This window comes from Ranitomeya imitator, chromosome 5 (genome assembly GCF_032444005.1).
Source record: "Ranitomeya imitator isolate aRanImi1 chromosome 5, aRanImi1.pri, whole genome shotgun sequence".
Classification (NCBI taxonomy): Eukaryota; Metazoa; Chordata; class Amphibia; order Anura; family Dendrobatidae; genus Ranitomeya; species Ranitomeya imitator.
Window position 1 is genome coordinate 44,322,925 of NC_091286.1, and position 27,296 is coordinate 44,350,220.

Here is a 27,296-nt window from a genome sequence, read left to right on the forward strand (position 1 = left end):
TAAACCCTACCTAGGTAAAAAGATGGGTACAATTCCTTCCTTTTTAAATATTTTCATTACGGAAATAGGAATTATCAGGATATACCATTATCCCAACTAGGTGAAGTACACTTGGTCAAAATGAGCGTTTCTAAATTGCTGTATCAATTCTGTATTAATTCTAGACTGTACACCTTTTCTTGATGTAGACACGTTAAATAAGGCATTTTCTGTGGAGAGGCAAATGCCCATACATAAGCCTTAAAAAACTGAGGGTCACTAAAGCTAATGGAAGTATCAATCTACCTATTATCAGGAATTATAATTTTACGGGCCTGACCAGACACTTGATTGATTAGGTTCATAATTCCAGTTCTCATTCTGCCTCAGCACTTGAACTTGGCTATGCCCAGCCTCGGTGTTGCCCTGCTACATGCCCAACAATACCCTGGGCTTCCCACTCAACTTAAACACTCATTGCTATTCAGGGACACTATAACAGTTTGGAAGGAAATGAGAAAAAAATATATAAATTATCTTTTATAATCTCTAAATATATCCTCTTTTGGGCCAATCCAGATTATGAACTGGGAATGGAGAATAGGCTTTTTGATGAATAGAACAGGAAATATCTACAGGTAGCCTCTCAACTGTTTGACCAAGCCATACTAGATGGTTCACTAGAGATTAAATAACGACAATGTGTCAATTAAACACTGGTCAATATATTCAATACGTAAAACATTTTATTACAGAACAGCCAAGAAATATTTTCTTGAGAGCAATCTCAAAATACTTTTCGTCCAGTTATTGGACCAGATTCTTGTTTGTCTCATATCTCATGTTTACATAATTTTATGAGAGGCGATTTGATAGACGTCCTTACTGAAACCTATTTCAAATTGGGTGAAATGTTATGATAGGCAATTCAGTATCACAATGGACATGGAGGTCAGAGCACATACAGTGATCTGACAATAACCCAAAATAATAGAACGAGCTCTGAGACGTGGGAACTCTGCAGACCGCAATCCCTGATCCTCTCCAAACACAACTAGAGGCAGCCGTGGATTGCGCCTAACGCTTCCTATGCAACTCGGCACAGCCTGAGAAACTAACTAGCCTGAAGATAGAAAAAACAAGCCTACCTTGCCTCAGAGAAATACCCCAAAGGAAAAGGCAGCCCCCCACATATAATGACAGTGAGTAAGATGAAAAGACAAACGTAGGGATGAAATAGATTCAGCAAAGTGAGGCCCGATATTCTAGACAGAACGAGGATAGGAAAGATAACTTTGCGGTCTACACAAAACCCTAAAGAAAACCACGCAAAGGGGCAAAAAGACCCTCCGTACTGAACTAACGGCACGGAGGTACACCCTTTGCGTCCCAGAGCTTCCAGCAAAACAAAATGGACAAGCTGGACAGAAAAAATAGCAACAAATAGCAAAGAAGCACTTAGCTATGCAGAGCAGCAGGCCACAGGAATGATCCAGAGAAACACAAGTCCAACACTGGAACATTGACAGGAAGCATGAATCAAAGCATTAGGTGGGGTTAAGTAGAGAAGCACCTAACGACCTCACCAGATCACCTGAGGGAGGAAACTCAGAAGCAGCAGTACCACTTGTGACCACAGGAGGGAGCTCTGCCACAGAATTCACAACAGTACCCCCCCTTGAGGAGGGGTCACCGAACCCTCACCAGAGCCTCCAGGCCGACCAGGATGAGCCACACGAAAGGCACGAACAAGATCGGGAGCATGGACATCAGAGGCAAAAACCCAGGAATTATCCTCCTGAGCATAACCCTTCCATTTAACCAGATACTGGAGTTTCCGTCTTGAAACACGAGAATCCAAAATCTTCTCCACAATATACTCCAATTCCCCCTCCACCAAAACCGGGGCAGGAGGGTCAACAGATGGAACCATAGGTGCCACGTATCTCCGCAACAATGACCTATGGAAGACGTTATGTATGAAAAAAGAATCTGGGAGGGTCAGACGAAAAGACACAGGATTAATAACCTCAGAAATCCTATAAGGACCAATGAAACGAGGTTTAAACATCGGAGAGGAAACCTTCATAGGAATACAACACGAAGTCGGGGACCTACACGGCGTCTGCGATTAGCGAAACATTGAGCCTTCTCCTGGGACAAGGTCAAATTGTCCACTACATGAGTCCAAATCTGCTGCAACCTGTCCACCACAGTATCCACACCAGGACAGTCCGAAGACTCACCCTGTCCTGAAGAGAAACGAGGATGGAACCCAGAATTGCAGAAAAATGACGAAACCAAGGTAGCCGAGCTGGCCCGATTATTAAGGGCGAACTCAGCCAAAGGCAAAAAGGACACCCAGTCATCCTGATCGGCAGAAACAAAGCATCTCAGATAGGTTTCCAAGGTCTGATTGGTTCGTTCGGTCTGGCCATTAGTCTGAGGATGAAAAGCCGAGGAAAAAGACAAGTCAATGCCCATCCTACCACAAAAGGCTCGCCAAAACCTCGAAACAAACTGGGAACCTCTGTCAGAAACGATATTCTCTGGAATGCCATGCAAACGAACCACATGCTGGAAGAACAATGGCACCAAATCAGAGGAGGAAGGCAACTTGGACAAGGGTACCAGATGGACCATCTTAGAAAAGCGATCACAGACCACCCAAATGACTGACATCTTTTGAGAGACGGGAAGATCTGAAATAAAATCCATAGAGATATGTGTCCAAGGTCTCTTCGGGACCGGCAAGGGCAAAAGCAACCCACTGGCACGAGAACAGCAGGGCTTAGCCCGAGCACAAATCCCACAGGACTGCACAAAAGATCGCACATCCCGCGACAGAGATGGCCACCAAAAGGATCTAGCCACTAACTCTCTGGTACCAAAGATTCCAGGATGACCAGCCAACACCGAACAATGAACCTCAGAGATCACTTTATTTGTCCACCTATCCGGGACAAACAGTTTCTCCGCTGGACAACGATCAGGTTTATTAGCCTGAAATTTTTGCAGCACCCGCCGCAAATCAGGGGAGATGGCAGACACAATTACTCCTTCCTTGAGGATACCCGCCGGCTCAGATAAACCCGGAGAGTCGGGCACAAAACTCCTAGACAGAGCATCCGCCTTCACATTTTTAGAGACCGGAAGGTACGAAATCACAAAGTCAAAACGGGCGAAAAACAGCGACCAACCAGCCTGTCTAGGATTCAAACGCTTAGCAGACTCGAGATAAGTCAAGTTCTTATGATCAGTCAATACCACCACGCGATGCTTAGCTCCTTCAAGCCAATGACGCCACTCCTCGAATGCCCACTTCATGGCCAGCAACTCTCGGTTGCCCACATCATAATTCCGCTCAGCAGGCGAAAACTTCCTGGAAAAAAAAGCGCATGGTTTCATCACTGAACAATCAGAACCTCTCTGCGACAAAACAGCCCCTGCTCCAATCTCAGAAGCATCAACCTCGACCTGGAACAGAAGAGAAACATCAGGTTGACACAACACAGGGGCAGAAGAAAAACGACGCTTCAACTCTTGAAAAGCTTCCACAGCAGCAGAAGACCAATTGACCAAATCAGCACCCTTCTTGGTCAAATCGGTCAATGGTTTGGCAATACTAGAAAAATTGCAGATGAAGCGACGATAAAAATTAGCAAAGCCCAGGAACTTTTGCAGACTTTTCAGAGATGTCGGCTGAGTCCAATCATGGATGGCTTGGACCTTAACAGGATCCATCTCGATAGTAGAAGGGGAAAAGATGAACCCCAAAAATGAAACCTTCTGCACACCAAAGAGACACTTTGATCCCTTCACAAACAAAGAATTAGCACGCAGGACCTGAAAAACCGTTCTGACCTGTTTCACATGAGACTCCCAATCATCCAAGAAGATCAAAATGTCATCCAAGTACACAATCAGGAATTTATCCAGGTACTCTCGGAAGATGTCATGCATAAAGGACTGAAACACTGATGGAGCATTGGCAAGTCCGAATGGCATCACTAGATACTCAAAATGACCCTCGGGCGTATTAAATGCAGTTTTCCATTCATCGCCTCGCCTGATTCGCACCAGATTATACGCACCACGAAGATCAATCTTGGTGAACCAACTAGCCCCCTTAATCCGAGCAAACAAATCAGATAACAAAGGCAAGGGGTACTGAAATTTAACAGTGATCTTATCAAGAAGGCGATAATCTATACAAGGTCTCAGCGAACCATCCTTTTTGGCTACAAAAAAGAACCCTGCTCCTAATGGCGACGATGACGGGCGAATATGCCCCTTCTCCAGGGATTCCTTCACATAACTGCGCATAGCGGTGTGCTCAGGCACGGATAAATTAAACAGTCGACCTTTTGGGAATTTACCACCAGGAATCAAATTGATAGCACAATCACAATCCCTATGCGGAGGTAGGGCATCGGACTTGGGCTCATCAAATACATGCCGGTAATCAGACAAGAACTCTGGAACCTCAGAAGGGGTGGATGACGAAATTGACAAAAATGGAACATCACCATGTACCCCCTGACAACCCCAGCTGGACACCGGCATGGATTTCCAATCCAATACTGGATTATGGGCTTGTAGCCATGGCAACCCCAACACGACCACATCATGCAGATTATGCAACACCAGAAAGCGAATATCCTCCTGATGTGCAGGAGCCATGCACATGGTCAGCTGGGTCCAGTATTGAGGCTTATTCTTGGCCAAAGGCGTAGCATCAATACCTCTCAATGGAATAGGACACTGCAAGGGCTCCAAGAAAAACCCACAACGCTTAGCATATTCCAAGTCCATCAAATTCAGAGCAGCGCCTGAATCCAAAAACGCCATGACAGAATATGATGACAAAGAGCAGATCAAGGTAACGGACAGAAGAAATTTTGACTGTACCGTACCAATGGTGGCAGACCTAGCGAACCGCTTAGTGCGCTTAGGACAATCAGTGATAGCATGAGTGGAATCACCACAGTAGAAACACAGCCCATTCAGACGTCTGTGTTCTTGCCGTTCAACTCTGGTCAAAGTCCTATCGCACTGCATAGGCTCAGGTTTAAGCTCAGGTAATACCGCCAAATGGTGCACAGATTTACGCTCACGCAAGCGTCGACCGATCTGAATAGCCAAAGACATAGACTCATTCAAACCAGCAGGCATAGGAAATCCCACCATGACATCCTTAAGGGCTTCAGAGAGACCCTTTCTGAACATAGCTGCCAGCGCAGATTCATTCCATTGAGTGAGCACTGACCATTTTCTAAATTTCTGGCAATATACCTCTATCTCATCCTGACCCTGACAAAGAGCCAGCAAATTCTTTTCTGCCTGATCCACTGAATTAGGCTCATCGTACAGCAATCCGAGCGCCAGGAAAAACGCATTGATATTACTTAATGCAGGATCTCCTGGCGCAAGAGAAAATGCCCAGTCCTGAGGGTCACCGCGCAAAAAAGAAATAATAATCAAAACCTGTTGAACTGGATCACCAGAGGAACGAGGTTTCAAGGCCAGAAATAACTTACAATTATTTTTGAAACTCAGAAACTTAGTTCTATCTCCAAAAAAACAAATCAGGAATAGGAATTCTTGGTTCTAACATAGATTTCTGATCAATAGTGTCTTGAATCTTTTGTACTCTTGCCGAGAGCTGATCCACAAATGAAGACAGACTTCCAATGTCCATCGCTACACCTGTGTACTGAACCACCCAAATGTCTAGGGGAAAAAAAAGACAAAACACAAAGCCAAGAAAAAAAAATGGTCTCAGAACTTCTTTTTCCCCTCTATTGAGAATCATTAGTACTTTTGGCTTCCTGTACTGTTATGATAGGCAATTCAGTATCACAATGGACATGGAGGTCAGAGCCCATACAGTGATCTGACAATAACCCAAAATAATAGAACGAGCTCTGAGACGTGGGAACTCTGCAGACCGCAATCCCTGATCCTCTCCAAACACAACTAGAGGCAGCCGTGGATTGTGCCTAATGCTTCCTATGCAACTCGGCACAGCCTGAGAAACTAACTAGCCTGAAGATAGAAAAAACAAGCCTACCTTGCCTCAGAGAAATACCCCAAAGGAAAAGGCAGCCCCCCACATATAATGACAGTGAGTAAGATGAAAAGACAAACGTAGGGATGAAATAGATTCAGCAAAGTGAGGCCCGATATTCTAGACAGAACGAGGATAGGAAAGATAACTTTGCGGTCTACACAAAACCCTAAAGAAAACCTAGCAAAGGGGCAAAAAGACCCTCCGTACCGAACTAACGGCACGGAGGTACACCCTTTGCGTCCCAGAGCTTCCAGCAAAACAAAATGGACAAGCTGGACAGAAAAAATAGCAACAAATAGCAAAGAAGCACTTAGCTATGCAGAGCAGCAGGCCACAGGAATGATCCAGAGAAACACAAGTCCAACACTGGAACATTGACAGGAAGCATGAATCAAAGCATTAGGTGGGGTTAAGTAGAGAAGCACCTAACGACCTCACCAGATCACCTGAGGGAGGAAACTCAGAAGCAGCAGTGTCATGATCCCAATGGCAGGGGATCACTAAAGGACAAGCACAAATACAAACAAGCTCTAGGGCGATGGAACCTGAGCTGACCGCGACCCTGAACCTAACACACAAATAAAAGTAGCCGGGGAACGTGCCTACGATGATCCTAGACGTCTCGCTCCAGCCGAAGATCTAACTTCCCCTATTAGAAGAAACACAGACCTCTCTTGCCTCCAGAGAAATCCCCCACAGAAATAGCAGCCCCCCACATATAATGACGGTGAAATGAGAGGAAAGCACATACGCAGTATGAAAACAGTTTCAGCAAAATGAGGCCCGCTAAAGCTAGATAGCAGAGGATACAAAAGTGAACTGCGCGGTCAGCGAAAAACCCTTCAAAAAACCATCCTGAAATTACTTGAACTCATGTGCCAACTCATGGTACATGAGGAGCAATTTCAGCCCACTAGAGCAACCAGCAGCAAGAATCACATATCTGCAGGCTGGACTAAAAACCAAATAAAGCAAAACACCAAAACAGGAAAATCCAAACTTAGCTTGACCAGAAGGTTCTAGGAGCAGGGAGCAGAGGTAACAAGACACACTGGATACATTGATAACCGGCGAGGAAATGCCAGCAAAGCCAGGTTAAATAGGAAACTCCCATATGCTGATGGAACAGGTGGAACCCAGAAACCCAGGAAAGACAAGTCACCCAGTACCATCAGTAACCACCAGAGGGAGCCCAAAAACAGAACTCACAACAGTACCCCCCCCTTGAGGAGGGGTCACCGAACCCTCACGAGAACCACCAGGGCGACCAGGATGAGCCCTATGAAAAGCGCGAACCAAATCATCAGCATGAACATCCGAGGCAACCCCACCCAAGAATTATCCTCCTGACCATAACCCTTCCACTTGACCAAATACTGGAGTTTCCGTCTGGAAACACGAGAATCCAAGATCTTCTCCACAACATACTCCACTTCTCCCTCCACCAGCACTGGAGCAGGAGGCTCAAGCGAAGGAACAACAGGTACCTCATACTTCCGCAACAACGACCGATGGAACACATTATGAATAGCAAACGATGCCGGGAGATCCAAACGAAACGACACAGGGTTAAGAATTTCCAAGATCCTATAGGGACCGATGAACCGAGGCTTGAACTTAGGAGAAGAGACCTTCATAGGAACAAAACGAGAAGACAACCACACCAAGTCACCAACAAGAAGTCGAGGACCCACGCGGCGACGGCGATTAGCAAACTGCTGAGCCTTCTCCTGGGACAACTTCAAATTGTCCACCACATGACTCCAAATCCGATGCAACCTATCCACCACCATGTCCACTCCAGGACAATCAGAAGGTTCCACCTGACCAGAGGAAAAACGAGGATGAAACCCCGAATTACAAAAGAAAGGCGAAACCAAGGCAGCAGAACTAGCCCGATTATTAAGGGCAAACTCGGCCAGCGGCAAAAAGGTAACCCAGTCATCCTGATCAGCAGAAACAAAACACCTTAAATAAGTTTCCAAGGTCTGATTAGTTCGTTCAGTCTGGCCATTCGTCTGAGGATGGAATGCAGACGAAAAGGACAAATCAATGCCCATCTTAGCACAGAACGTCCGCCAAAATCTAGACACAAACTGGGATCCCCTGTCAGAAACGATGTTCTCAGGAATCCCATGCAAATGAACCACATTCTGAAAAAACAGAGGGACCAACTCAGAGGAGGAAGGCAACTTAGGCAAGGGTACCAGATGAACCATTTTAGAAAAGCGATCACACACAACCCAGATGACGGACATTTTTTGAGAGACAGGGAGATCCGAAATAAAGTCCATGGAAATGTGCGTCCAAGGCCTCTTCGGGATAGGCAAAGGTGACAACAATCCTCTGGCCCGAGAACAGCAAGGCTTAGCCCGAGCACAAACCCCACAAGACTGCACAAAAGAACGCACATCCCTCGACAAGGAAGGCCACCAAAAAGACCTGGCCACCAAGTCTCTAGTACCAAATATTCCAGGATGACCTGCCAACGCAGAAGAATGGACCTCGGAGATGACTCTACTGGTCCAATTATCCGGAACAAACAGTCTCTCAGGCGGACAACGATCAGGTTTACCCGCCTGAAACTCCTGCAAAGCACGTCGCAAGTCTGGGGAGACAGCAGACAAAATCACCCCATCCCTAAGGATACCAGAGGGCTCAGAATTTCCAAGGGAGTCAGGCACAAAACTCCTAGAAAGAGCATCCGCCTTCACATTCTTTGAACCTGGCAGGTATGAAACCACAAAATTGAAACGAGAGAAAAACAGTGACCAACGAGCCTGTCTAGGATTCAGACGCCTGGCAGACTCAAGGTAAATCAAATTTTTGTGATCAGTCAAGACCACCACACGATGTCTAGCACCCTCTAGCCAATGACGCCACTCCTCAAATGCCCACTTCATGGCCAAAAGTTCCCGATTACCAACATCATAATTCCGCTCAGCCGGCGAAAACTTTCTAGAAAAAAACGCGCATGGCTTCATCACTGAGCCATCGGAGCTTCTCTGTGACAAAACCGCCCCCGCTCCAATCTCGGAAGCATCAACCTCAACCTGAAAAGGGAGCGAAACATCTGGCTGACGCAACACAGGAGCAGAAGAAAACCGGCGCTTAAGTTCCTGAAAGGCCTCCACAGCCGCAGGAGACCAATTAGCAACATCAGCACCCTTCTTAGTCAAATCCGTCAAAGGCTTAACAACACTAGAAAAATTAGTTATAAAACGACGATAGAAATTAGCAAAGCCCAAGAACTTCTGTAGACTCTTAAGAGATGTAGGCTGCGTCCAGTCACAAATAGCCCGAACCTTGACGGGATCCATCTCAACAGCAGAAGGGGAAAAAATATACCCCAAGAAAGAAATCTTCTGGACTCCAAAGAGACACTTTGAGCCTTTTACAAACAAGGAATTGGCCCGCAGGACCTGAAACACCTTCCTGACCTGCTGAACATGAGACTCCCAGTCATCAGAAAAAACCAAAATATCATCCAAATACACAATCATAAATTTATCCAGATATTCACGGAAAATATCGTGCATAAAGGACTGGAAGACTGAAGGAGCATTAGAAAGTCCAAAAGGCATTACCAAATACTCAAAATGGCCCTCAGGCGTATTAAATGCGGTTTTCCACTCATCACCTTGCTTTATTCGTATAAGATTATACGCACCCCGAAGATCAATCTTAGTGAACCATTTAGCCCCCTTAATTCGAGCAAACAAATCAGTCAACAATGGCAAAGGATACTGATATTTTACGGTAATCTTATTCAAAAGACGATAATCTATACAAGGCCTCAAGGAACCATCTTTTTTGGCCACGAAAAAAAAACCTGCTCCCAAAGGGGACAAAGATGGACGGATATGTCCCTTTTCCAAGGACTCCTTAACATAATCCCGCATAGCAGTATGCTCTGGCACTGACAGATTGAACAAACGACCTTTAGGAAATTTACTGCCTGGAATTAAATTTATAGCACAATCGCAATCCCTGTGAGGAGGAAGCGAACTGAGCTTAGGCTCCTCAAAAACATCCCGATAGTCAGACAAAAACACAGGAATCTCAGAAGGAGTAGATGAAGCGATAGAAATCGGAGGTGCATCATCATGAACCCCCTGACAACCCCAGCTTAACACAGACATTGATTTCCAGTCAAGGACTGGATTATGAGTTTGTAACCATGGCAGACCAAGTACTAGAACATCATGCAAATTATACAGTACCAGGAAGCGAATCACCTCCTGATGAACGGGAGTCATACGCATGGTCACTTGTGTCCAGTACTGAGGTTTATTCATAGCCAAAGGTGTAGAGTCAATTCCCTTCAAAGGAATAGGGACTTCCAGAGGCTCCAGACTAAACCCACAGCGATTGGCAAATGACCAATCCATAAGACTCAGGGCAGCGCCTGAATCCACATAGGCATCGACGGAAATGGATGATAATGAACAAATCAGAGTCACAGACAGAATGAACTTAGACTGTAAAGTACTAATGGCAACAGACTTATCAACCTTTTTTGTGCGTTTAGAGCATGCTGATATAACATGAGCTGAATCACCACAATAAAAGCACAACCCTTTTTTCCGCCTATACTTTTGCCGTTCACTTCTGGACTGAATTCTATCACATTGCATTATCTCAGGTGACGGTTCAGACGACACCGCCAAATGATGCACAGGTTTGCGCTCCCGTAAACGCCGATCAATCTGAACAGCCATAGTCATAGACTCATTCAGACCAGCAGGCGCAGGGAACCCCACCATAACATCTTTAATGGCCTCAGAAAGGCCATCTCTAAACTTTGCAGCCAGAGCGCACTCATTCCACTGAGTAAGCACCGACGACTTCCGAAATTTTTGACAATAAATTTCTGCTTCATCTTGCCCCTGAGAGAGGGCCAACAAAGCTTTTTCAGCCTGAATCTCTTGGTTAGGTTCCTCATAGAGCAAACCCAATGCCAGAAAAAACGCATCCGCATTAAGCAACGCAGGGTCCCCTGGTGCCAATGCAAATGCCCAATCCTGAGGGTCACCCCGCAGGAAAGATATAATTATCTTGACTTGCTGAGCAGGGTCTCCAGAGGAGCGAGATTTCAAAGAAAGAAACAACTTGCAATTGTTCCTAAAATTCAGAAAACGAGATCTATCTCCAGAAAAAAACTCTGGGACAGGAATTCTAGGTTCAGACATAGGAGCATGTACAACAAAATCCTGTATATTTTGAACCTTAGTGGCAAGATTATTCAGGCTGGAAGCCAAACTCTGGACGTCCATGATAAACAGCTGGGATCAGAGCCATTCAAAGATTAAGAGGAGGAGGAAGTAGCCAGGCTGCAATAAGGCTAGGCAGCAAACTCTGAGGGAAAGGGAAAGAAAAAAAAAAAAAAAAACTTCCTCAGACTACTTATCCTCCTACTTCAGCCAATACAATTAACACTTTGTGGGCCGGTTATACTGTCATGATCCCAATGGCAGGGGATCACTAAAGGACAAGCACAAATACAAACAAGCTCTAGGGCGATGGAACCTGAGCTGACCGCGACCCTGAACCTAACACACAAATAAAAGTAGCCGGGGAAAGTGCCTACGATGATCCTAGACGTCTCGCTCCAGCCGAAGATCTAACTTCCCCTATTAGAAGAAACACAGACCTCTCTTGCCTCCAGAGAAATCCCCCACAGAAATAGTAGCCCCCCACATATAATGACGGTGAAATGAGAGGAAAGCACATACGCAGTATGAAAACAGTTTCAGCAAAATGAGGCCCGCTAAAGCTAGATAGCAGAGGATACAAAAGTGAACTGCGCGGTCAGCGAAAAACCCTTCAAAAAACCATCCTGAAATTACTTGAACTCATGTGCCAACTCATGGTACATGAGGAGCAATTTCAGCCCACTAGAGCAACCAGCAGCAAGAATCACATATCTGCAGGCTGGACTAAAAACCAAATAAAGCAAAACACCAAAACAGGAAAATCCAAACTTAGCTTGACCAGAAGGTTCTAGGAGCAGGGAGCAGAGGTAACAAGACACACTGGATACATTGATAACCGGCGAGGAAATGCCAGCAAAGCCAGGTTAAATAGGAAACTCCCATATGCTGATGGAACAGGTGGAACCCAGAAACCCAGGAAAGACAAGTCACCCAGTACCATCAGTAACCACCAGAGGGAGCCCAAAAACAGAACTCACAACACAGCAGTACCACTTGTGACCACAGGAGGGAGCTCTGCCACAGAATTCACAACAGTGAAACAGTTAACGGATCATAAAGATATACTGCCAACAATACGAAAAGGATGAAGTATGGAGGGAGCGCACTAGAAAACTCAAACTTGACAGCATAACTGCTTGCCCCAAATGTAAACCACCTTTCATTGATTTTTTTCATGGTCTATGGTCTTGTGTTCATATATTGTCTTCTTGAAGTATGGTTGGGGGGTTGCATCAGTGAAATCTGGGGACTGGATTTGGGGCACTCCTATTAACTAGCTTTTTCATAATTGGAGTTAAGAGATAGATTGGTCTCGCAAATTTTTGCACCTGCCCAAGCACAGTTTAGTCATAAAGTTGGCGGAAGTATGCATATCGCATACTTGCTGTCACATGACCTCCCATTCCTGACACCAGAGAATCCTGACAGCGCACATCTCGTGATGTGAGGATTCACTAGTCTGCAGTCACGTAGAGTGACTTTAATTTCTCTGTCTACCAAGTATTGTATTGCACTTTTCTACAATGTGAATACTTGATTTATGTTATTGTCCAGCCAAACCTGTGACATAAAATGTTATGTATTTGCTATTCCTTTATTTTGTTTGTACCATTTTGAAAACTCAACAAAAAAAAAAGTGGGAATTACAAAATAACATAGTTACACAGGTCTGGATAAATTACATATACAAAGATGCAATGAGAAGAATTAATCATTTCTTTAAATTGAGTATTCTTTAAAGCAGTTGTCCAATGTTAAAATTTTCTTCCTAGAACAGTGCCACACCTGTCCACAGACTGTGTGTAGTATTATAGTTCTTCCCTACGCACTCTTAAAATCATTGTCCAATCTTAAAATATAAGTTTGCAGTCATTACATTTGGCTGCAGACTTGTTAATCCTCACATTGCACACACTCATAGGAATCTCGATTGCATGCGCCGAGGAGCGGGCGGTTATGTGATCACAAGTATGCGATTTGCAAACTTCTGCCCACTTTCCAACTAGATGTGTCTTGCCGCACTCAGTACACTCCATTAAGCAAGCCCGGATACGGTCTAGTTGGAATGTGACCGCATGAGTGAAAATCACATACAGTGAATGCGCTGTGAAGATTCACAAGTCTGCAGCACATAGTGACTGCAGACTTGTAGTAAAAAACTGGACAACCCCTTTAAGCAAGACAGTAATATCAAACAAATCCTTGGACATTTGTGGTGCTCTTTTTGGAAAAAAAAATAACCATGTATTCTTAATCCAGGAAATCCTTTTAAGAACGCGTTCAGATGAGCATATAGTACAGACATGTGCGCTCTGAGTAAAAATCTAACAGCACACTCATCAGAATAAATCAACATAGCTAGCTGTTCAGGTAAAAAACAGTGTTCAGGTAATAAAAAAATGGCAGCATGCAATATTCTTGTTCAAGTTTATTGAGGCACAAAAAATCAGATCCCATGCGGACCATGTATTTTACATCTGATTTTGATGAATGTGTTGCCATCATAAACCTAGGAAACTGTATATGATTACATTTTAAAATCTTGATGTCAAAAAATCAGTGGCACAAAGGCGTAAAATATGGATACACGGATGATAATACGGATGAAAATCGTTCAAGTTTTGTAGATGAGAATCAGATGACTTTTCATACGCTTGCCTAAGGCTGAGTTCTCATGACGGGAAAAAAACAGCAGATTTTCCATTGTATTTTTCTTGTAGAAAATTTGCTGCGATTTACACGATCAGCATAGTGCACATGCTGTGAATTAAATCCATTATCAGCAGCATAACTTGACAATAGCTTTTGGTTTTATTAAACTGCGGATATAAAGCACTAGCAAGTTTCATCCTTCGCATTGAATAGGGTGAAATGCCCGCACCTTTATCGGCAATGATGGACGCAACGGTAAATACCGCTGCTAGGGATGAGTGGACCTATGGAAGTTCGGGTTCTGATACCCGACTTTAACTTTATTCCAGAGTTTTGTTCTGGTACCACAGATGTTCACAGATCGACCAGAAGAAGAATTAAATTTCACCTGTCAGAAGTGTAGACTAGTGGCCCTTTTAGAAGAAAAGGTGCGGGGTCTGGAAGAAAGAATAGCAACTTTGAAACTCATCAAAGAGAATGAAGACTTTCTAGACAGAACAGAAGCATCTCTACTGGTCACAGAAGGTGAAAAAAGTGTCAGAGAACCTCCAAAAGCAGATGAGTGGAAGCATGTGACCAAAAGAAGCAAGAAGACCATGGAGAAATCACCAACCACACAACTGAAGAACCGATATCAAATCTTTGTAGAGGATGAAGATGGCACACCTAAGGATGAAGCAATACCAGCAAGCAAAAAAGAAAAGGGCACACAGCAACAAGTGACAGCAAAAAGTACAGCCAAGAAGCAACGAAGAGTGGTGGTGGTGGGAGACTCACTACTGAGAGGCACAGAAGCAGCCATCTGCAGACCGGACATAACTGCAAGAGAAGTATGCTGCCTTCCAGGTGCAATGATCAAGGATGTGACCGATAGGATACCAAAGCTCTTCAACTCCAAGGACGTCCACCCATTTCTTCTGATACATGTTGGCACCAATGACATGGCAAGGAAGGACCTACCGACAATCTGCAAAGACTTTGAAGAGTTGGGGAAGAAAGTAAAGGAACTGGATGCACAGGTAGTTTTTTCTTCTATCCTTCCAGTAGACGGGCATGGCACCAGGAGATGGAACAGGATCCTTGATACAAACAACTGGTTAAGACGATGGTGCAGACAACAAGGATTCGGATTCCTGGACCACGGTGTGAATTACTTGTACGATGGACTCCTCGCCAGAGACGGACTACACCTCAACAAACCTGGGAAACACACATTCGCCAGAAGACTCGCTACACTCATCAGGAGGGCGTTAAACTAGAAGAAGAGGGGAGGGGAAGAAAAACATTAGACTTGAACAAAGAAGATCCAGGAAAACATACTCAGAAGGGAGGTAAGAACATTTCTAAAACAATCCACAGCGAGGAGATTGGAACAAAACAAAATCCTCTAAACTGCATGCTTGCAAACGCCAGAAGCCTGACAAACAAGATGGAAGAACTAGAAGCAGAAATATCTACAGGTAACTTTGACATAGTGGGAATAACCGAGACATGGTTAGATGAAAGCTATGACTGGGCAGTTAACTTACAGGGTTACAGTCTGTTTAGAAAGGATCGTAAAAATCGGAGAGGAGGAGGGGTTTGTCTCTATGTAAAGTCTTGTCTAAAGTCCACTTTAAGGGAGGATATTAGCGAAGGAAATGAGGATGTCGAGTCCATATGGGTCGAAATTCATGGAGGGAAAAATGGTAACAAAATTCTCATTGGGGTCTGTTACAAACCCCCACTAAAGCAGGATGGCACCATTGAAGCTCTAAAAAACTATAGGGAGAAAAATACTTTATCTAAAAAACTAATTAAAGCTGCCAAAAAGGAAACAGAGAAGCACATTGCTAAGGAGAGTAAAACTAATCCCAAACTGTTCTTCAACTATATCAATAGTAAAAGAATAAAAACTGAAAATGTAGGCCCCTTAAAAAATAGTGAGGAAAGAATGGTTGTAGATGACGAGGAAAAAGCTAACATATTAAACACCTTCTTCTCCACGGTATTCACAGTGGAAAATGAAATGCTAGGTGAAATCCCAAGAAACAATGAAAACCCTATATTAAGGGTCACCAATCTAACCCAAGAAGAGGTGCGAAACCGGCTAAATAAGATTAAAATAGATAAATCTCCGGGTCCGGATGGCATACACCCACGAGTACTAAGAGAACTAAGTAATGTAATAGATAAACCATTATTTCTTATTTTTAGGGACTCTATAGCGACAGGGTCTGTTCCGCAGGATTGGCGCATAGCAAATGTGGTGCCAATATTCAAAAAGGGCTCTAAAAGTGAACCTGGAAATTATAGGCCAGTAAGTCTAACCTCTATTGTTGGTAAAATATTTGAAGGGTTTCTGAGGGATGTTATTCTGGATTATCTCAATGAGAATAACTGTTTAACTCCATATCAGCATGGGTTTATGAGAAATCGCTCCTGTCAAACCAATCTAATCAGTTTTTATGAAGAGGTAAGCTATAGGCTGGACCACGGTGAGTCATTGGACGTGGTATATCTCGATTTTTCCAAAGCGTTTGATACCGTGCCGCACAAGAGGTTTGTACACAAAATGAGAATGCTTGGTCTGGGGGAAATTGTGTGTAAATGGGTTAGTAACTGGCTTAGTGATAGAAAGCAGAGGGTGGTTATAAATGGTATAGTCTCTAACTGGGTCGCTGTGACCAGTGGGGTACCGCAGGGGTCAGTATTGGGACCTGTTCTCTTCAACATATTCATTAATGATCTGGTAGAAGGTTTACACAGTAAAATATCGATATTTGCAGATGATACAAAACTATGTAAAGCAGTTAATACAAGAGAAGATAGTATTCTGCTACAGATGGATCTGGATAAGTTGGAAACTTGGGCTGAAAGGTGGCAGATGAGGTTTAACAATGATAAATGTAAGGTTATACACATGGGAAGAAGGAATCAATGTCACCATTACACACTGAATGGGAAACCACTGGGTAAATCTGACAGGGAGAAGGACTTGGGGATCCTAGTTAATGATAAACTTACCTGGAGCAGCCAGTGCCAGGCAGCAGCTGCCAAGGCAAACAGGATCATGGGGTGCATTAAAAGAGGTCTGGATACACATGATGAGAGCATTATACTGCCTCTGTACAAATCCCTAGTTAGACCGCACATGGAGTACTGTGTCCAGTTTTGGGCAAAGGTGCTCAGGAAGGATATAATGGAACTAGAGAGAGTACAAAGGAGGGCAACAAAATTAATAAAGGGGATGGGAGAACTACAATACCCAGATAGATTAGCGAAATTAGGATTATTTAGTCTAGAAAAAAGACGACTGAGGGGCGATCTAATAACCATGTATAAGTATATAAGGGGACAATACAAATATCTCGCTGAGGATCTGTTTATACCAAGGAAGGTGACGGGCACAAGGGGGCATTCTTTGCGTCTGGAGGAGAGAAGGTTTTTCCACCAACATAGAAGAGGATTCTTTACTGTTAGGGCAGTGAGAATCTGGAATTGCTTGCCTGAGGAGGTGGTGATGGCGAACTCAGTCGAGGGGTTCAAGAGAGGCCTGGATGTCTTCCTGGAGCAGAACAATATTGTATCATACAATTATTAGGTTCTGTAGAAGGACGTAGATCTGGGGATTTATTATGATGGAATATAGGCTGAACTGGATGGACAAATGTCTTTTTTCGGCCTTACTAACTATGTTACTATGTTACTATGTTACCCGAACCCCATAGAAAACAACGGACATTAACTGTCCGGTACGAACCCCGAACTTTTAGGTTCAGGTTTGCTCATCTCTAACCACTGCCGGTATCGCTAAGGAAGGTCTACAGTAAAAATGCTAAATGGGAGCGTAGCCTCAGAGAAGCAACATTTTGTTTTGCTCTACTTATATTCGGACTTATATCTGGACATTTGCTCAGCATTCTTTCACAAATGTGCTTTCTTTCTCTCCATTTTTTTTTAATTTGCAGGGAAAAGCGATGGTGTTTGCTCCACCAAGAGGGAACACGTTAAACCAGTTTTGCAATCTAGCAGAAGCGGCTGGCTTTTCTATCCAAAGACATGAAAATTATGATGAGCACATTTCCAACTTCCACTCCAAGGTTGGTTCTCTGCTTGCGACAGATAATACTTTAATCCACATTGCATTTTGAAAAGATCATGGTTCTTTTTGGCAGGTAACAAACATTTGATTAAAGCGGTCCTTAGGTGAGCTGCTTCTAAACAGCTATTTTTATATGTGATTAGTTTTTGCTGTTAAACCACCCTTTATCTCTCCATGTCTAGCAGGGTTTAACATAAGAATCTCCTAGCTGAGTTACCATAGGGAAAAAAAAAATAAAATAATCATCATCCCGCTCGTGGCTATTTGTATGACACGCTGTAGACCGTCCAAAGTCAACAAGCGGGTAAAACGACTGTAAATAAAACAAACCCAAATGTTCGGCTAATCTAGAAACAAAATGTGTTGAAACAAACAGACGGCTAATGTCTAATTGTGTCATATCATACCTTAAATCCTTATCTCTAGTTGCTTTATGGTTGGGTCACTTGGCAGATTCAAACTGCTAAATCTCGACACAGAATTTCACAGCTGTGAGGTTAGATGTCAGATTGAGGCGCCGTAAGATTTAGGTCAAAAGCACTTATCTGTGATTTCTAAGCTTGCTTACATAAAGCCGCTGCTTTCGGTTATACTCTTGTTATTTGTAGGTAGATACTAATGAAAGGCGTGATAGGAATGAATGGCTGTGCTACCGTTTGCATTATCTAGGGGAAGTGTTATATATTTATTAGACGTACAGTAGATTTTAATTGCCCTTTTAATGAAAGTGAGCTAAGCTTATGCAGATTATGTTGTCATGGACCGGCATACCATTTATTCTAGCTTTCCCGTGATTGACTGCCATAATAATGATACAGTAAATTAGATCCTGCCAGTACACAGGAAGTTCTCCTATGTGCTAAACCTCCACGCTCATAGGTAAAATACCTAAGATAATAATCTTTATTTTTTTATATAGCACTAACATATTCCGCAGCGCTTTACAGTTTGCACACATTATCATCGCTGTCCCAGATGGGGATCACAATCTAAATTCCCTATCAGTATGTCTTTGGAATGTGGGAGGAAACCGGAGAACCGGGAGGAAACCCACGCAAACACGGGAAGAACATACAAACTTTTTGCAGATGTTGTCCTTGGTGGGATTTGAACCCAGGACTCCAGCGCTGCAAGGCTGCAGTGCTAACCACTGTGCCACCGTGCTGCCCTAACGTGAATTGGGGCTCGCTAACACCATCGTACTTTCCATCCGTGTGCTATCCGACATAATATCAGATCACACTCGGACCATTGTTGTTCTATGGTGCTGTGCACATTTCTGATTTTTCTTTTTTTTAGACCGAGAAGGAAAAAAATAAGCAGCTTGTGAGAGTATGAACCAATATTCGTATCGTACTTTGCCATGCAAATTATTGATGGTGTGGAAATCATCCGACTGCACTCGGATGACATTTTTGTTCACTGACACAATGAAGAAGATGGAGAAATTTTATTGTCTATCTTCTCCTCACAGTGTGCTCCAATTCTCTTGTCCAAGAGAATAAGATCACACAATGTTCACACTCTGTTCAAGCTGTGATCAAATTGTAATCAGTGTCATTTGCATAATATGCCTGATGAGAATCTAAGACTGTCTAAATCTATCCTTACATGGTTTTCCTGTCCAAAGGGGTTGTCTTGTGCAGCAGAGAATGTTATTTTGAAAGGCTAAGAGCCTTCTCACATCACATTTGGTCCAAATATTCATGACTCTGTTGAGGTTCCATCTGAACCCCCCCAAAAATGTGATTCAGACTGGCACCCCGAATGAGCTCAGATTGAACCATTGACTATAATGAGTCACTTTGTACTCCATCTGGCCTCTCTTCTGCCAGTGTCCATATTTTTTATGTGAACGTTATAGCATGTTAAACTACTCTTGTCTGTCAACCTAAAAATACATTTACCATCAAATGGAGGCCAAATGGAGTACAGAGAGACTCTGTGTGTCTCATTATAGTGAATGGAACAAAACTGAAAGTAATGCGTTAATCTGCGCTGTCATTTAGAAAGAATGATGGGTGCAGATCCACGTTTATGCGGTTTAATGTCAACAGCCTTAAAGGGGTTGTCCACTACTAGGACAAGCCTTCTGATTCTCCTTGCTTGGCACTGATAACATAATAAAGCTTATACTCCCCTTCCATGCCGGCGCTGTTCCCGCAGTGTCGGCACTCTCTGGAATTGTCTGGAATCGAGAGCAGACGCCATGTTGCCTTTAGACTGTCCCTGATGTGCCTAAACAGTGGAAACCCCACACAAGGGACCTCTTTTCTGGAAACTAAACCCGTCAAGGAACTTATCTAGATGTGTGGTGAGCACCTTGAACCCCCAGATGCTGTACAGAAATTTATAATGTTGAGTTGATAAAATAAAAAATCTAAATCTTTCAACAATAATGTTCTTTTAGCCCCAATTTTTACAAGGGTATCATGAGAAAATGGACCCCAAAATTTGTTGTGCAATTTCTCCTGAGTACAAAACCACTGTTGGGGAACATGGCTGGGTTCGGAATGAAAAGATCACAGGTTGACTTTTTGAATGCAAAATTGGCTGGAAACTGCCAACTCTTTTTACTTTAACAGTATAGAGTGAAAGCCACCAGTGGCGGAGCTGCCAGGAAAACGTCCACCGGCGTTATTCATGGAAAAACTCAGCGCCTAAATGATGCCCTGTGCACATACCCCAAGACTACTCAAAGAACTCAGTGTGCACATACCTTTACTTGAACGCTGTTCAAGGGACCATGTAAAATGAAGATATATTACTTTGTGGTCAGTACCTTGAGAGCTCATCTACCCCACCACTCTATGTGGAACACATGATATTGAATATATTGGCCTAGTTTTCAATATTTCTATGGTTGTTCAACACTAGTTGTAAGGAAAGTTGTTTCCATTGTACCTTTTTATCTCTAGAAAGAAAGCGACTTATTGATTGATAGCAGTTTTCCTTGGGAGCATTTTATATGTATGTACCGCTCTGCACCTTTACATAAGAGCATAGACCCTTGTATACCACCCCCCATTTCAAAAGAAAACATGTGTCACATCTGGTTCTATCCAACACCTAAGGCGGTATACACTGTACTAGTAGGGAAAAATTAATAGCGTCCATCAATAAATGCTCATATCAACCGTAGTTCAATGGTTAAGCCACTAAAATCTAGTCACTTCTGAATATATTACAGTTTTTTTTTTTTATTCAATTTTTATTCATTTTCTGCCATTTGCTATAGTAATAATAATTCATCCCTAAATGCCGGGTGATTATTGGATAACTAAAATCATTGGTAGCGTGAAATCGGCACCCAACAATAATGTTCTTCATTTATAATTTAGTTTTGTATATTGTCATTACTTCATAAAGCCGTGTGTCGATACACTTATTAATATGACAGCTATAATCAATACACACTTTCACAGGAGTGCACCGCTGCGAGGACAACCAGAATACGTAGTATATTGTTGATGTATACTGGAAGAAATGTGGCCATTGTATTACATTTGTTTTTAAAGTGCCTGGATTTTTTTCTTAAATTCTTCTTAACCCTTTAGCCCCTCATCATTCATAACATACTGTTAGCATTCATAACATACTGTTTTTTTTTCTCTCCGAGAACCATGAGAGACTTATTTTTTCAGTGTCATATCCATGATGTAGTTTTTTATAGCACCATTTAGAGGAACATATAATGTTTTGAAATTTTTCTTGAAATTTACTTGCTGGAGGAGTAATTGAAAATAAAAACAGCACAATGTACTTTACAAATCTTTTGTGTTCGACAAAAAAATTGGAAGCCACTAGAAAGAGGGTCGAACAGAGTATAAATTTTCATATTTTGGACTTTGACTTTTGAAGACAACAGCTACGCCTGAGGAACTGGTCACCTTCCAACAAGACAAGTCGATTCACCTTCCAACAAGACAATGACCCAAAGTATACTGCTAAAGCAACACTCGAGTGGTTTAAGGGGAAACGTGTAAATATGTTTGAGAGGCCTAGTCAAATTTCAGACAATAATCCAATTGAGAATTTGTGGGCAGACTTGAAGATTGCTGCCCACTAGAGGAAACCATCTAACTTATAGGAGCTGGAGCAGCTTTGCTTTGAGGAATGGGCAAAAATCCCAGTGGCAAGATGTGGAAAGATTATAGAGATTTATCCAAAGTGACTTCCAGCTGTAATTGTCGCAAAAGGAGGCTCTACAAATTATTGACTTTAAGGGGGGGGCGAATAGTTATGCACAGTGAAGTTTTCAGTTATTTTGTCATATTTGTTGTTTGCTTCACAATAAAAAGAAAACCAAATGTTCACAGTTGTGGGCATGTTCTTTACATGAACTGATGCAAACCCTAAAAAAACTGAAATTCCAGTTTGTGAGGTAGCAAAAAAACAAAAAAAAAATTTCAAGGTGAGTGAATTCTTTTGCAAGCCACTGTTTGTGAAATGTATAGTCACTTTTCAAGCACAGGGTGAAGGATCACTTTAAAGAATCAGATTCTGAAGAATAATGTGGAAAGGGTAATTGGAGAAGATTCAACATGTATGAATAAGGAGGTAGAAGCGCTGGCACTTCTGTCACACCTGTGCAACTTTAAATTCGGAAGTTTTCACATGAGGCAAATCGTTCAGCGGGCAGGCAAATATGGTGGTGCTTAGCCCGCAAAAGCACCATAAGACAATGCAAAAATGGAAGGAGGTAGAAAATGAGTGGCACTCACCACTGTTGTGCAAAATAGTAGCAGGTTTTTTTGAGGAGTAAAGACATAAGGAATGAATGAGCGACAGCTATTTCACATAACCTACTCTTCTTCCGTAAATTGAAAAAGAGTTACTTCATGGACTGTGAATGGGCAGTCTACAAATATGTGTTTTTGGGGCATGCTAACGGGTACAATGGGAGTCAATGGGAAATCTGAGAATTTTTTCAACAGACTCTACAATGAGGTCTGGAGGCCGTGAAAATGTTGAAATGAATGAAAAAAGTGCTGAATGGAAGGGGAGCAGCACGGGGAAGATTCCAGGAAGCATCTCTGACTCCCAGATCGCTGCTGAGAACAATGATGTCACACTTTTACTCCACTTTAAGAACTGGCAATAAAACCTTCAAAATTGCCAAAAAATTGGAGTTTACAGGGAAAAAAATGTTACGAAACATTTTTCCTGTATAATGACGTATATATAAAGCAAAATTTAAAAATGACTTAAAAATAATAATTTAAGTAAACCAAAATTGACAGTTTTATTAAAACATTGTAAATTTCAGTGTAATTTATGAAGGAAGCAAGAACTGCCAAAAATGTCATAGATGATGTACTCAGATACACCTTGTATTAGAGATAAAGGCGGGCCTCATACACATTCTGTTCAAATTGTCATGTAGTGGTACTCCTAGACTCATAAACTCTAGGTGTGATGTGGAAAGCTTGTCACAAATTATAAGCAGTGTCTTCCATACACTCTTAAAGTCACCAAGTGTGGTAACTCATTCAAATATTGTGAACAAAGTATAGTTGTGGTACTTCTACAGTTATAAAAGTTCTCCAGACAGTGCAAAGCCTGCCAAAAATTACAAGCAGTGTCATCCATTTACCTTTGAAGACACCAACTGGAGTTCCTCATAAAAAATTAAGAAAGTGTAGTTGTGGCACTTCAACACTCAAACAATTTGCACACAGTGCAAAGCCATGACAAAATGAAAAGGAGGATAATACAGTTATCTATATTAATATTTTGAAAGTGTAGTTGATGTACTCCTACACTCATAAAGGCTTTGCACTTTGTGCAAAGCCAGGCAAAAATTTTACATATGATCATGCATAGACCTTTCAAAGGTAACAACTGGCAGGTCTCATTCAAATATTGAAGATTAAAAATACTTTATGTACTGCTGTCATCTGGTGGTGTGGAAAAGTTGGGGCTAATCTAAGCTTTGTTCATTTTTGCACAAAGTGCAAAGCCAGGAAAAAAATATAAGATAAGGAGGGTACCACAGTAATCCTCTTCAGGGTTCTGCTTCTTCTTCTTCTCCTTCTCCTTCCTGGGGACTGCCCCCACCTGCTTCTTGGATTCCAATCCCCAGGTGCCTGGGCTTTAAGTGACCCAGCTTCTGGTAGTGCCGGAGTCCTCGACATCTCTGTCACCTGCACCATCGTCTGCTCCTGCATAGGAGGTGGAAGACCCTAAGGACAGTCCGATCTCTTGGTGGTAGCCCAGTCTCAAGCAGCATCTAGGAGCCTCTCCCAGGCCTGTTCATTTTGCTAGAAGGGTTCATCCTGCTCCCTTTCTTCTCGGATCACACCCTCCGCATACCAGGGTTGTTGCCTCTCCATTTTGAGGAGTGTGACCCTAGTTCTAGCTGTCAGCTCTTGCAACCTTTGAGGCAAGTGTGTTGTCTCTACTGCCCGCTGATTGAACAAGATGTGATGACTGGTCTGAAACTCTTTTATGGACCCCAATCTCCGCTGCCAGTCTTACGTAACAACCTCGGCCTGGGATGCCAACTCCAAGTACCTTGTGGCTAGCAGGCGCACTAGCATATCTCTAGCCCTGGGCCTGCCTCGCCTCCTTCTCTCTTCCAACCAGCCTAGGCTTTGTAGTCCACTCAATAGTTGCTGGATCCTGGCTCTCCCATCTGTAGTCCGCAAGAACTCCAGCAGTGAAGGCTTCTGCTTGGGTTTGGGCCTTGGCAGTTCTGGGAAAGTGTGCGGTTCAGGACCACAGGTTCCTGCCACCTTCGGTCTCAAGCTAGCTTGGTATGGCTCAGTTATTACTCCGTTCACTCCCTCGGGAGTCTCACTGGATTCTGCCATCTTTGTCACCTTGTTGCCCACTAAGCATGTTACACTATCTGGGTGGCTAATTGAGTCCAGAAAACATTTTTAAAGCTTTTTTGGAGTGTTATATACAACTGAAGTGTAACAGAAAGCACATAATACTCTATCGGTGAGTAACTGAATCCAGAAAAATTTTGCAACGATTTTTTGGAGTGTTATATAACACCAAAATGTACTGCAAAGCATGTAATGCTCTATGGATGAGTAACTGAACCCATAAAAAAATTTTCAATGCTTTTTTTATAGTGTTATATAAGACCAAAATGTACCACAAAGCAAGTGATACTCTGTGGATGAGCAATTGAATCCAGAATAATTTTTCAACTTTTTTTGGAGTGTTATATAGCAGAGAAATGTACCACAGAGCACACAATACTCTATATATTGCTACCAACTGCAAAGCCCTAAGCCCTGCCTAGAGACTGCATTCAGCCACTCGCCCTGCTCCTGCAACTGTCCTTCCCTAGGCTAAATGCAGAATGTATCTGATGCAAACAGTAAAGCACAAGATTAGCCCTCAGAAGGACTGTTAGTATGATGGTTCAGCATCAGTATCAACACTAGAGGACTCATTAAACTGTGTACAAAAAGGCCTGGACAAACACTCTCTCATTCCAATAAGAACTGTCGCTGAGCTGTGCAATGGCATCAGTGAGCCGAGCATGATGGCTCCGGTCAATTTATAACCTTTGATAAGGTAATGCGGCCAGCCAATCACAGTAATGTCACTACCAGGATGGCAATGCCATTACAGTGCCTTGCAGGCAATCCCTCCATGCTTATTGGCTGTGTAACAGGCGCCAAACATGCGGGGCAGGGAACTTGAGTTTCAAATTTGAGCACGACTAATGTTTGCCAAATGCCAAGCACATTCGAGCGCCCAAATACTCAAGTGATATCCAAGTATCACCGAGCACGTTCGCTCATCCCTATTGCTTATTCATTGGTTTGATATAATTTTCTCAGCAATAGGATGTGAGTTTATATTACTCACTATTTGTATCTATGGAAATATAAAGTTTTGGTGACCTAACGTTGTCCCATATCAGTTTACGTTGATGAGATTTTTTTGGTCTATGGTGTGCATTTATTTTTAGCCATTGTAGGTTTCAAAGAAAAAGAATTCTCAATTATTTTTAGTGGAACTCGGAGATAATACAGCATTATATCTTGAGAAGCATGGAGAAGTGAACAGTGCATCAATCATATCACTGAGAACTCAGACCCACCCTGCCGGGACCATCTGGGGGCCGTGACTGAGCACCTATTTGTATAATATTAGTAGTAATTGATTCCATTGCATGTTCGTTTTGCTCAGCTCAGGGCTGTTTCAAAAGGTTTCCCATGAAATCAGGTACCAGAGATGAGCTCGTTAGATTTTCAGTCTTATTAGTCCTGTTTCAGATATCCAATATCCAAGGTCCAAGTAGCAACCATTATATCTAGACTATATATGCTTATGAGGCAATTGAATTTGGGTCTGGAGGCCCAACTACCAGTTCAGACATCACAATCCATAATCATCTAATGTGTAAAACTCGGCTTTAGGAAAAGAGAAGGGACTGATGTCTGTACAGTGTACAGAATATGTTGGCATTATATAAATAAGCGTCCGATTCACTATTGTATTAGCACCTGTTTTTGTTACATTTTTAGCCTTTTGAGACTTTTTCTTTGCACTATATACATCTTTTCATTGGTGGCTTTTTTTCAGGTTTATTTTATGTGGTTCCCTGTTGGTTTTTTATGCTCACCACTGATTCATCATCATCATCATCATCATCATCATTATTATACATCTCATATCATAAGGCAATTGTCTATGCTGTGAGGATACGAGATGTGCAGCATCTGAAGCAACGGATACTGGAATCCGGTGCTATAATTTCTTCTGCAGTGTTGCTATCAGTGTGTCAAGAGTGGGAGAAGAGGGTTGCATTGACAATCCAACACAATAGGCAGCACTTTGAACACATTTTATAAGTGGTCATAAACTTGTAAATAACTCATGAAAGAATAAAGTTACTTTAAAACCAAGCACACCATTGTTTTTCTTGTGAAATTCTCAATAATTTTGATGTGTATACCAAGAAGAAGCTAGGGAAAGAAGGCACCATCAAACATCATAATTCATGTGTTCAACCTGCAGCATGTCAAAAACATACTAATACAAAGAGGAGAGCAAGAAGACATGCCTGACAGTAGGGATCAACATGTAAAAATCACAAATTTTATTAATGTCCGTTAACCACACAAATTTTAAAACATTTAAAAGCATAGAAATACAAACATTGCGCCCATAGGGGGCACGAGCACGGACTGCTATCTGACACCTCATGAACCTCACAATATAGTTTCTTGGGTTATTATAGTATAACATACAAAATGCAGTGCAACTCAATCTGTCAATATACATCAGAACCCCTGCTCATTAGGTATTATGAATATTGGCA

At 42.6% G+C, this 27,296-nt stretch overlaps 1 protein-coding gene across 1 annotated transcript in view; it reads left to right on the forward strand.

Moving 5' to 3' along the window:
* CAMKMT (calmodulin-lysine N-methyltransferase) overlaps window positions 1-27,296 on the forward strand; it is a 553,085-nt gene that overhangs the window by 502,674 nt on the left and 23,115 nt on the right. Inside the window, exon 10 of the mRNA XM_069768616.1 lies at window positions 17,871-18,002. Within this exon, the coding sequence (XP_069624717.1) occupies window positions 17,871-18,002 (132 nt within the window). The remainder of the gene's footprint in view (window positions 1-17,870; window positions 18,003-27,296) is intronic.